A 13,341-nucleotide genomic window follows, 5' to 3' on the forward strand; every position below is an offset into this window, starting at 1 on the left:
TTGGTGTCCTTACCTCTCTCAGATTTCTGCTCCTCCTGTGATCCTTATGGTTTTAGAGTGTATAATGGAGGCCACTTGATCACTACTTCCAAATTAGCTTCACCTTCCCTTGCACTATTTTCAGCCTCAGTGGTGTCACATGATATTGGCCTTCATTTCAGTTACTCAATTTTATTTCTAACTAATATAACCATTTCATTTCAAATTTAAAATGCCCTTTTTGCAAGCTTCCTCAATCGCATCATGCATTTGGAGGTGAGACCCAATTGGAAACCGTTGGCTTCTCCCTGACTGGGAATTGGCTCTGGGAGTTCTATCCATCAAATCCAGGATGTTGTTATGGGTGTGAAATAAGCCAATTCTGACTAACTTCACCCACAGCTGAACGATGTCTGACCAAAGCCTGACTGCAGCAACTTTAGGCATCAAGCTTGTTCAGGTTTGACAACACCATTCTCAAAAAATGCCATTTTCTTTGTAGAATCATTTCAGCTGTAATGCAAATTAGCCTTCCCTTTATCTAGACAAAATCTTCATTTTTCTCCGTCTGAAAAATATGAAGATCCATTTTCTGTGAAACATCCATCTAAACAGTTTCACGTGTGGTTTGTGAAAGCTATGTTAAACAACTGCTTTGTGTGGTATCTCTGTCACATTATTCATTTTTCCCCCTAACTCCCCACTATTGCCTCTATTTTTCGCCTTCAGCCATTTCAATGGAAGATTGCAAACATAGGATTTAAATGTTGTGCTGTGTGTTGAGTCAGAGTTGCCCATCTGTGGGGAGGATTTTCTTCTTAAAATGGAGCAATTCATTTCTAACCAAGCCTCCATCCTGCAGGTTCCCAAAAATTGCTGATTTTCTTTCCCCTCATCGAAGGCACCAGAGTTCAAATGTCAGATTGGCATTCACATTTTTATATTTTTGGGAGTCCCACACGAGCTCACAAATCACTGAGCAGTGTTCATTGATTAACTTTACTTTCACTCAGAAATATTATATTAGCCCTTTCGCACATGCAGGGTGTTTATGTTTTTGGATTTACTCATGTTGGTATCCAGGCTATATGGACCACAAAGTATTGGAAATGGAAATAATTCACTACATTAAACGATCACACTAAGTGCGAGTCTTCCTGCTCAGAAAGGACAGTAGGACTAGGGGGCACAGCCTCAAGATAAAGGGGGGGGCGGTTTAGAACGGAGTTGAGGAGGAACTTCTTCACTCAAAGGGTGGTGAATCTCTGGAATTCTCTGCCCGTTGAAATGGTAGAGGCTGCCTCGCTAAATATTTTTAAGACGCGGGTTGATGGGTTTTTGATAAGCGAGGGGATTAAGGGTTATGGGGAGAGGGCGGGAATGTGGAACTGAGCCACGACAGATCAGCCATGATCTTACTGAATGGCGGGGCAGGCTCGAAGGGCTAGATGGCCTCCTCCTGCTCCTATTTCTTATGTTCTTATGAGTATGATAAAGGATGTTACGTTTCATATCTGAATTATAAAATGGGATCAGTAAACTTTGATAAATAAATTATTTTTCAATACAGATGTTTTATAGTGTTGTAGGTAAATTGATGCCTTTGGGATGTGTTAATGGTAAATAATTTATTGACTAGATTTAAATACAAGTGAGCAGAAAGTACCCAAATGATCATTTAATAAAGAACATAATATTTTGATTTGACCTGTATTTGAGTAGAAATATGTTGAAATGTTTAAATGTTTAATGACAGTATTTTCCACAGTAACATCAGTAGTAAGAAAATATTTAAGTATGTATATACAAACGTGAATGAATAATGAAAATTAACCTTGTATTTCGGAATGTAGGGAATGCCACTACAAGCCAGTAAAGATTACACTCATCTACTTGGACAACCTCTTGAATTTTTGTTCTGCCACCAGGAGCGGGTTCATAATAGCCCATCCCCAGCACCGTCCCTTGAAGACAGTCACCGGCCTGGAAGTCACCCCTCTTCACACCAGAGCAGCAGTGTGTCTAGCTCACCATCCCAACATGACATTGCCTCTGACAGAATATGTAAGCAAGTTCTTGTTATTGAACTTTCTGAACTATTACACACAGCTCGAAATTTACAGCTCTTTTGTGTTGATTAAGTATTTCTGATACTTGCAGTCTGTTTAAGCCATTATTAATGTTTGAATGCATTATTACACAGTTTTAAATAATTACCAAGCTGCTGCATTGAGAGAATATAGCAACAACAATACACTGGTCACTTTGAATTGGAGCTTACATAATGGCATGAGCCAAGATCAAAAATAGATCGTTATTTTCCAATGATTACTTCAGTCTCAAGATAAGAATTGAATTTACCAATATGCACACATCTATATATCTCACATAAAGACGTGGTGATTTTATTTCACTGACAGATCGGTGGACATCACTGCAATGATGATAGTGAATGTATAAAACTGATCTAATTACTGCAAAGTTTATGAATGACATTTCATTGCACAGTGAGTTACGAGGAAATGATAAATCAACATTAGAAAATCTGTAAACAACTATTTCCATGTTTCTCTGAATATATTAAAATTACAAGTACATATGCATGTATACACAAACGCACAAGCATATCTCCCATGATATTGCGACAGTGAGTCAAGTTTGTAATTGGGGTCACAGATCACTTGAGAAAGAATTTGGAAATTCATTGGCAGGAAATATTTTAGAGAGGCTACAAAGTTACTGTTTTTACAAATAATTTCTTCAATTACAGCAGGTAGGTTCCATGGATGTACTGAGAAATTTCTACATGTAATGAGGTGGAGGAGTCAACTTGTTTTTGTATCTAAATTTACAATATGACCTTTTTTTTGCTGGTCTATTTGCAGTGTTTCTTCTCTATGAAGCATGATTAAGTGTACTTACTGAATTTTGCTTTATAGTAAATGTTTCCTCCAGCTTGAGTATATAGTCCTTTCAGAGGTTGTGAGCTGTTTAAATGAACAAAGTTCAGAATGAATAACAACAAATGCAATTTCTGCAGCAATTTGGAATTTTTAAAAAACATTTCACATCAAAATTTGTCTTTTTTAATGCTCATTTGTTACTTGTAATGTTAATTTCACTAACCTGTTGAATGTATTAATTAGGTATGGACTGAGTTTCTGTCTGGATAACTTCTAGGCTGCAATTTTCTGTTCCAGTTAGCGTCAGGTAGGCTTGGCAATGGGAGTGAAAAATATCATGAGAAGTCCAAGGGCTTTTTACAGCAACCCCATCCCCATGGAAAGGAGGTGCCATGATTGCACCCTCTTTCACCCCCATCCCTGTTAATGTTAGGAACATCATTATAATACACTTTCATTTCATTATTGGGCCCATTCACCGAAACCACCTCCCCACCACAATAACAAATTCCATCCATGGTGGCGCGATGTTAGAACAGCGCAAATAACAACTGGCTTCAAAGAGTGTGCAGCTGGCGAGCACAACTCTGAGGAAAGCTCAGAGGTGAGCGCAACACTAGAGGAGTGGCTTCATATATTAAAAGAGGGCTAACTTGAGAGTGCAGACTCTGACTGGGGGATGACCAGCCTTTGACTGGGAGAGAACAGGCTCTGAAGAGGTTGGGGGGGGGGGGGGGGGGGGGGGTGGGTGGGTGACCAATCTTTGATATGGGGGTTCCAGGCTCTGACATCAGGAGACCGGGATAGCACTGGAGCGAGACCAGGGTAGCACTGGAAGAATACCAGGGGCCTCGTCAAAGGAGACCAGGGGGGAAAAGACTCCAGGGTACTGGGAGGGAAGTCTGTCAGGTGTGAAAAGCACCATTCCTGAGGTTGTCTTCTGCTGTTAGGCAATAGATTTGTTGGAAGACCCTCGTAGAGGGAAGGAATGTGTGGGGCAATGCAATGTGTATATGGGAAGTCTTCACGGATTTACTGAATTTGACCGGGGCGGGGTTGCTTCTGGAGGTAAGATATTGACAAGTGCAAGGTGAATGGAAAGACATGTCATTGATCATTACGCCATTGCAGCTGAGAATGTTCAGTTGTAACTCAATTCACATGCCTGGAGTCTAATACTCATACAATTATTCCTGCTCAGGCACTTAGACAGTTGGCAATGCCACAGTGTGTGTGAGAGAGCGCTCCTACCCTTGCTGAGGTGCATAATGAAAAGTGCCTCCCATAGAGCAAAGCCTTGAAGTGAACTACTGGACAATGCCTGTGCTTGAGTTGAGACCTCAGGATGCAGCAGAGTGATGCTGTAGTATGGAGTGTGGGTGGTATGGGCTTTTACCCAACCAGCATCAATGCTGTGGTCAGGACATGAGTCAGTAGGCTTTGAAAGTTAGATGACGAATGGGCATAAAGTGGTTCTGGAGAGAGAAATCCTAATCATCAAGTCTCTCTCTGTGATACTGAGGACAGTGTGTAAAACACGGAGCCTGATGATGTCACTATCATTCTTCTCACTCATAGGCAGGAAAGAAGGCGGCAGCCTCACTGGAAGTGCTTAGTGCCAAAGGCAGGAGCAGAATTATAAAGAGGAAGGGGTGGCAGAGGACCCTTCTGCACGATTAGTTGCCATGGGGACTTGGATGTAATCCATTGCCAGTGTTGTGGAAAGTTACTGCGGTGTTTAATTTTTACACCAGTGACTTCTTTCATGGCTCTACAGGTGACCTCTGCAGGATTTCGCAAGTCCTTACACACAAGCGCGTCCAGGAGAGGATGAACACAATCTTTGTAAAGACACACAACTTTGTCCATTTTGAGCAGGATGAGGCAAGCCAGGATGCAAAAGTGATGGACTTTGAGCAAATCTCCAGCATTGCATAATGCAGAGTGGCATCAACTGCTATCACATGGCACTCAAATTTCCAAGGCATCAAACAGTAAACTATGTGAAACACAGGGGCTTCCACTTGCTGTATATTTAGCTGGTCTGCAACCACACCAAACACATTGTCCAGGTGTGTATTCGATTCCCTGGGAGTGTGACCAACTACTATATTCTGAGCCGCTTTCCAAACTCTGACACCTCTCCCAATCCAACATCATCCTTTGTCACCTGTACCTTTGAGGTTCAGTGTCACCCAGGGCTGAGGCATATGGGATGGAGGGGGAGGTAGGCAAGATAGCTCAAAGGTTCAGAAAGTACACATTGACGATCACTGAAATGAGTGACATGGGCCATTTACATTATGGGCATCTAACACAATCACTATGAGAAACAGACATGGCTGATGTGTTCAGTCACTGTGAGGGGAAGCCACCACTGTGCTGGGAACCTTGCACAAGACGCATGGAAGAAGTGCTGGATCGAGCATCCAGCCTTTTTTTTGATGTAGAAATCAAGCTTTCAAGTAAGGACTACAGGAACACAGCGCATCACAACATGGGATCCATAGATATGGTGCAAATGATGAGAGTTTATTTACAAGTGCTTAACACCCGTGCCTATGTTGAGAAACGAGAGCTTCTTAACCTTTCTAACCCTGCTGCTACAACATCCCCAATGTCCACAATGGAAGTGGAGGCAGCTTGTGTCTGTTCTGTCCTGCTGGCTGTGATAACCTCGGCAGCATCCTCTGGAGGACTGAGACCTGCAGGGCCCCAGCCTGACTTTGGCATCCTGCTGTGTGGCAGTACCATCCACCTTGCCCTCTTCTGCTACAGCTGAAGAGGTCACAGGAAGAGGGGATTCAGATGGATTGGGGTACTTCTGGAACCAACTGGATGGATGGCCCCGGGGTATGCATCAGCTGATCCTCCTCTCTAAGGGTGCCTGAGGGCCCCTGGTTACCTCCTTGAGATGAAGGGGTAGCTGGAGTGAGACTGAGAAGCTCTGCCATCCTCTGGTATTGGCACTGATGGATCCTGGCAAGTGCCTACAACATGGAGTGCATGTCCTGCAGCAGTGTGGACCATGTTGTGTTGCCGAATATATAAGATGGCCAGACTCTTGGGTGCAGCCTTTCAATTTGAAGAGTGTACCAGACATCCCTTCCTGATTTTCATGAGTTTATCTTTGGAGCTACAACAACTGAAGCATAACCGAGTCCGGAGGCTCATTATCTGACAGGGACTCAGCAAATGATAGGCCTTCAATGTCGGGGTCTGTGAATCCCTCCTCTGCACTGCTCTCTGGTCTAGAATCGAGGGCCTGATTGGTGGATTGCATTGGCTGCCTCTGAGATGTCCCTGTGACAGAAAGGTGATATCATTAGCTCATGGCAGGGGCCTGAGAAACAGGAGACATGACTCTCTGCACTATTACTTGATGGATGATGCAATGTTGGTTCATCACCCCTGATGTCACCATCAGCACAGGAGTGGTCAACGTCCTCTCCCTGCCAGCTGGATGGCTCTGTGCTCAAAGATGGTGAGCACCTTAAGCTCTGGCACCCTCTACTTCACTTGGACTGCTCCCACTTGTTGTGAGCCAATATTTCCTACATGAAGACAGATGGAGAGAGTGTAAGCTGGGCATGAGCCTGGATGGATTATAAGAATGCTTGGCATGTGTGCATGGTGAACGGGATCCAAGAGCTGATGAGGACATGATCTGTAGGGAAGATGAAGATGTGCGTGGGAGAGAGTGATGGTTTCTCCTGAGCTGGCAGTGAATGAGATCCCTGTGGATGTGTGAAGGATGTGTGAGTTGAGAGTGATGAGAAGATTTACCCTGGCAAAATGGAAGAGATCATTCATCCTCTTCCTGCACTGTATGGCTGTCCTTTTCTGCAGGGCGTTAGCACTGACCGCTACTGCCACCATGTCCCATGGTGGGTTGGTGACCTCGTTGGCTGGTTTTCTTTGTGGACTTGGGTAGAGGACATTACATCAGGCCTCTACTGCTTCCAGGGATCTCCACAGGGAGGCATCCAGCAACCTGCAAACTGTGGCTGGTGTGTACTGGCGTCCTGATGATTGAAATGCTGAGGTGATGGCAGGGTGGGTGAATCAGTGACACACATGGAACAAGTGGATAAAATTTTTCACACAAAGAACAATACAGCACAGGAAACGGGCCCTTCGGCCCTCCACAAGTGCTGCACTGTATGGAGAGAAAAGCCACCGTTGCCATTGGCGGGCTTAACACCACTTTCCCTGCCCACCATTGGTCTTTGCCAATTTCTGGGAAAAATCTTGCCCTTTGTTTCAACATCTTCCCTCATCTAAAACACAATGTCCATAGTTGTAATACATTCTCCTATCTTAACTTGTAATTGTGAATGTAGCCAATCCATTGCACAAACCAGCCTCCCATCCATTGACTCTGTCTACACTTCCCGCTGCCTTGACAAAACAGCCAGCATAATTAAGGACCCCACATACCCCAGACATTCTCTCTTCCACCTTCTTCCATCAGCAAAAGGATACAAAACAACCAATACTTACCAAATGACTCAAGAACAGCTTCTTCCCTGCTGCCTTCAGACTTTTGAATGGATCTACCTTGCATTAAGTTGACCTTTCTCTACACCCTAGCTATGACTAACAGTTCATTCTGTACTCTCTCGTTTCCTTCTCTATGAATGGTTTTCTTTGTCTATATAGCACACAAGAAACAATACTTTCCACTGTCCACTAATACATATGACAATAGTAAATCCAATCAAAAACCAATCTGTTCCTTGGTCTCAAAAATTGTTTAAAATTCTTTTGGAATTTTTTTATCCTTCCTTATTCAACATTTTTTTCTGTTAGTAACTACCATTTCTAAAGTTTGAAATAAATTGTTTAAGCAAAATTCAGTTAGAAATACATATTTTTCAATAACATTATTAAATTATCAATTTAATTATCTTTTGACATCTTCATTCGAATTAATATTTGAGGCTCCAGCATCTCTAAAGTCTTACAGATTTTCATTGTTTAATTGCTTCAATGGAATATTTTTTAGTTCCCTACACGATTTAGCTGGTAGCTTTCCTCAAAATACTTTTGGAAAATAAATTTCAAAAGATGGGAGGTAGAGGTTACCGTGTGTAGTGTGTGTGTGTGTATCGGGGGGAGGTGAATGCTGGTGGCAGTGAATGATTGCACATCTGAGAACATTTTTGTTTTGTGCTGTGTGATATGCTTCAGAAATGGTTTGAAGTTGGGAGATGTGAAGAAATGGAAAGAGAGATGAGCAGCTGAGATTAGAGAGAATAAGTGGAGAGAAAGGGTGAGCTACCACACCCGAGGACAGAGAAACAGAGGGAGAAGAATGAGGTTCTTCTTCTTTCAATACTAGTTCAGAATGAAACAATTTTGAGTTATCACCCGTGCACAGTGGAGGGCAAAAGAGGTTAATGTTCCTCTGAATTAAATGCTATTTTCTCGCAGGGAGAGAGAAAGAAATGGAGATTGCGGTTAGAAGAATAAATGAAGAGAAGGACAGGCATTTTCTTCGTTCTAATTTTATTTGTCTGGAAAAAACACAAACAAATCTCATGAAAGAAAATAGCTGTTGAGGGAAACTAGCAAAAACAGTTGTAGGAGGGAAACTAATTGGTGTGCGGAGGCTTTTAGCCTCCTGACTGTGTTGAAGGGGGTACAGGGAATAAATAGAAGATTAAAGATGGGGTGAATGGCATTGAATCTTTAGAGGGAAGGATTCTAGGTTTGAGCTGTGTAACAATTTCAGTTGATGTTATAACTGGAAGATTACAAAATGGAATCATGGCTCAAAAGACCCTTGGACCACGACAAGGAAAAGACACTATACATGAAAAAATCGGATTACAATACAATACTTCTTCCCCCCTTACTGTTACAATTACTCACAAATTACAAAGTATATTTTAAGGTACAATGGTCTCAGTAACACAATAGCTGTGATTCTTCCAGCCTTGTGCAGTGGGCAAGGAAACATCAGCAGGGGGTCTTTAGAGGGACTTGCAACTGGCGTCCGGGCAATTGTGAGTTTCCCAGGTCCTTCAGCTCCGCGCCCAAATTGGCGCAGGGCTGATTACCATATGTCAGAGAACAGTCTAGAACAATGCTCTTTAAGTAGCTAGCTTGTATGGTGAGCAACATCATGCAAAGCCATATTTTGATTTGTTTAAAGTTAAAGCCTCCCGGTAAGGTCATAGAGGTTTACAGCATGTAAACCCTTCGGCCCAACTTGACCATGCTGTCTTTTTTTTAAATGACTAAGCTAGTCCCAATTGCCTATGTTTGGCTCATATCACTTAATAGCCACCTTACTCATGTAACTTTCTAAACGCTTTTTAAAAGACAAAGTTGTACCCGCCTCTACCACTACCTCTTAGAGCTTGTTCCAGGCACTCACAGCCCTCTGTGTGAAGATTTGCCCTTCTGGACCCTTTTGTATCTCTCCCTTCTCACTTTAAACCTATGCCCTCTAATTTTAGACTCCCCGACCTTTGGGAAAAGACATTGACTATCTAGCTGATCTATGCCCCTTGTTATTTTATAGACCTCTGTAAGATCACTCCTAAGCCTCCTAGGCTCCAGTCTGTCCATCCTCTCCTTAGAACTCAAAGCATCAAGTCCTGGTAGCATCCTAGTAAATCTTTTCGGAACTCTTGCTAGTTTAATAATATCCTTTCTATAATAGGGTGACCAGAACTGTACACAGTATTCCAAGTGCGGCCTTACCAATGTCTTGTACAACTTCAACAAAATGTCCTGACTCCTGTATTCAGCGTTCTGACCAATGAAACCAAGCATGCCAAATGCCTTCTTCACCACCCTGTCCACTTGTGACTCCACTTTCAATAAGCTATGAATATGTGCCCCTAGATCGCTTTGTTCTATAACTCTCCCCAGTGCCCTACCATTAACTGAGTAAGTTCTGCCCTGGTTCAAACTACCAAAATGCATCACCTCGCATTTATTAAATTAAGCTCCACCTGCCATTCGTCAGTCCACTGGCCCAATTGAGCAAGATCCCGTTGCAATTGAGATAATCTTCTTCACTGTCCACTATGCCACCAATCTTGGTATCATCTGCAATTTACTAACCATGCCTCTTAAATTCTCATCCAAATCATTAATGTAAATGACAAATAACTGGACCCAGTACTGATCCCTGAGACACATCGCTGGTCACAGGCCTCCAGTTTGAAAAACAATCCTCTACAACCACCCTCTGGCTTCTGTCATCAAGACAATTTTGTATTCATTTGGTTACCTTGCTCTGGATCCTAGATTTAACAACTTACTATGCGGTACCTTGTGAAAGGCCTTGCTAAAGTTCATGTAGACGCCATCATCTGCACTGCTCTCATCTACTTTCTTGGTTACTCCTTCAAAAAACTCAGTCAAATTTGTGAGTCATGATTTTCCACTCACAAAGCAATTATGACTGTCCCTAATCAGTCCTTGCCTCTTTAAATGCCTGTAGATCCTGTCTCTCAGAACACCTTCTAACAGCTTACTCATTAAGTTGTAAGTGAGATGTGAGACTCACCAGCCTGTAGTTCCCAGGCTTTTCCCTGCAGCCCTTTTTAAACAAAAGCACAACATTTGCTACCCTCCAATCTCCAGGTACCTCACCTGTTGCTGTCGATGATTCAAATATCTCTGCTAAGGACCCACAATTTCCTCTCTAGTCTCCCACACTTTAAGAGAGGTGATGGTGCTGGTGTGCTTTAAGGCTTCCAGCACCGCCTCCTCAAAACATCACTATTTGTTTCCCCAAGTCCCCTAACATCCATGCCTTTCTCAACAGTAAAGACTGGTGAGAAATATTCATTTAGGATTTCGCCCATCTCTTGTGGATCTGCACATAGATGACTTTGTTGATCCTTAAGAGCCCTATTCTCTCCCTAGTTACTCTTTTGTCCATTATGTATTTGTAGAATCTCTTTGGGTTCCCCTTTGCCTTATCTGCCAAAGCAACCTTGTGTCCCCTGCTGTTTATGCTGAAACACACTAGGCTGAAGGTCTATTAGCCACAACCACTGCAACTTAAAGTTGGTTTTGTGGTCATTAACTACATTGTTGCATGAAAGGTATGCTCCCATGGCTCTACCACTTCACCCTGCATACATCCCGTTCTTCAGTATCAACTGTTTCCTAGATATTTGCAGAGTAGAATTTTTTTTCATGTTTTTGATTTGAACATTGAAGATTCTTACTGTTGCAGCACACTAAAAATGGTCCCTTTTGCAGCATGGTGGCACAGTGGTTAGCACTGCTGCCTCACAGCGCCAGGGACCTGGGTTCAATTCAGGCCTCGGGTCACCGTCCATGTGGAGTTTGCATGTTCTCCACAGGTGTGCGTGGGTTTCTTCTGGGTGCTCCGGTTTTGTCTCATAGTCCAAAGATGTGTGGATTAGGATGATTGGCTGTGGCCATGATAAATTGCTCCTTAGTATCAGGGGAATTAGAGCGATAAATGATGTGAGGTTGTGGGCTTGGAGCCTGAGTGGGATTGTTGTTGGTGTTGTTGTTGGTGCAGGCTTGATGGGCCGAATGGCCTCCTTTTGCACTGTATGGATTCTGTGGTTCTACTCTATGTTGCGGTACTCGGCCTTGATGGCTGGGTCAGGTTTATACCGATGAGATTTTTTTCTTGCCACAATACGGATGTGGAACAATAGTGCTGCCTGCACCCCTTCATTCCTGACCCTAGCAGGTGGGTTGATAACCCCATGGATTATGAATTGGGCCAAGTCAGTGGTTTGCCTCCCAACAAGGCTCCTTGCCCACCTGGATAAGTACTCTATTTTGCTTGCAGAGTTCAGCCTACTTGGCTGAATTTTGCAAGCTTTGCTGCTTTGGACAAAGTGAGCTCTTCTCTGGGTTCTTAACAATCTGATAATCCTTTATCTCTCACCCTCCCTACAGTGTGGTTGCATATTAGCTCCTCCCTCAATGTTCTATATTCACAGTTATCTGCTAAGCAAAGCAGGTCTTTTATATATATAATATTTCTTTAAAAAAAAATCAATATTTTCTTGCTTCTCGGCTTTTTGGCTATGACCAAGCATCAGATCTTGCTCAAGATGGGGTTTAGTGCCTTATCTTGTCAGCTTGGATCTTATTTGTCTCTCTTGTGGGGACCTTGAAATGGATTCAATTGGAATTTGAATTTGGTTTTTGGAACAAGCAAGGAATGGATTTGGGTTTGCCCGATCCACACTGAGCATCCGCTTTGCAATTTAAAGAATGGAATAAAACAAATCAGTATTTTCTTCAGGTCCCTGACTGTGCCAGTTGAATTTAACTCTGTCTGTTGTGATATTATACCGTTGGCTAAGATAGGAATTGAACGCCTTGATGACTTGTTCGTATTTAGTGGCTTCTTCCACGACTCTTCTTAAAATGTCGTTGGAGTTGCTGCCGGTTGAAAAAAGGAGAACGCTGACCCATACCTGCTTTCTAAGCAAGTCCAGAGACACTCTGTTATTGACTGAATCAACATTAGTATCCCCAGTGTGAAGCTTGGTCCTCGACAAGGTCTGGGACTTGGGCAGAAGTAAGACATTTTCTGGGCCCTGTCCACCTCCAGTTGACTGTTGTAGGATTCTGGTAGAGATTGGATGCTCCATCGGCGTTGTTGGTGTCTTTTGAGTGAGCCCCTGTTGGGCCAATGGTTTTAACTCTTTCAGCCTTTAATCAGCATCAACTGTGATCTTTGGTAAATGGTCAGCGGGCCACTGCAACCATGTATTATTATCAAAACTTGGCTGTTTGTGCCTTGGATGGAAGAGCTGAAAGCCATGCTGTTGCAAACTAGCGAACATTTATTACTATATAAATATTTTCAGAGGTAGACCTTAGCAGGACTTCATTCGAACCTCCATCCCTCAGGTTCCAGTTACATGTGACCCAACCTCATTGTTGGTGCACTCTAGCCATTAACCATTTATACTACAGTGATCATACAAGCAAAGAAAAGGATATAGTGCTGGATCTCGTACTTTTCGTCCCCACGGTGAATCCGATAGCTGAGAACAAATGGGCACAGACTGTTTGGGTTTGCTGAATTAATAGCCCCCATTCGTGACTGGTCAGGCCCCTCACCAAGCTTAGAGAGTCTGATGGGCAGTTACATGGTGGCAAGTGGATTTCCCATTTCCCCAGCTCACCCCAATGCCGGGCAAATCCTTCCAGAGGCAAGAATGCTGAGATGGCCGTCAGGATTGCAATTTTGAATTCGTGCACATACTGGGTCCCAACCTCGTTGACATTTAAATATCTGCCCCCAAAAGTCTTTCAACTAACCATGAAGGCGCTATGAAGCTGTATGATCACAAGTCTCAAGATTCTCCAAGTACGATCAGTAAAAATAAAAATACAGCAATTCTGTTTTGGCTCAAGCCTTATGCCCGGTAATACATGATTTTACAGACCATTCTGATTAATGCATTGCTTCACGCCCCCTCAATAGTTT

The 13,341-nt window shown here is 43.0% G+C and overlaps 1 protein-coding gene across 4 annotated transcripts in view; it reads left to right on the forward strand.

The window, feature by feature from the left end:
• dacha (dachshund a) overlaps positions 1–13,341 on the forward strand; it is a 375,878-nt gene that overhangs the window by 292,935 nt on the left and 69,602 nt on the right. For 2 of the 4 annotated variants that reach the window (XM_080187709.1, XM_080187712.1), the window contains exon 5: positions 1,833–2,043. In XM_080187709.1, coding sequence (XP_080043835.1) covers positions 1,833–2,043 — 211 coding nt within the window. The remainder of the gene's footprint in view (positions 1–1,832; positions 2,044–13,341) is intronic. The other 2 variants (XM_080187710.1, XM_080187713.1) reach the window with 1 other exon arrangement.

Source organism: Carcharhinus amblyrhynchos, chromosome 4 (genome assembly GCF_965287045.1).
Source record: "Carcharhinus amblyrhynchos chromosome 4, sCarAmb.v2.hapA, whole genome shotgun sequence".
In the NCBI taxonomy this organism is placed as follows: domain Eukaryota; kingdom Metazoa; phylum Chordata; class Chondrichthyes; order Carcharhiniformes; family Carcharhinidae; genus Carcharhinus; species Carcharhinus amblyrhynchos.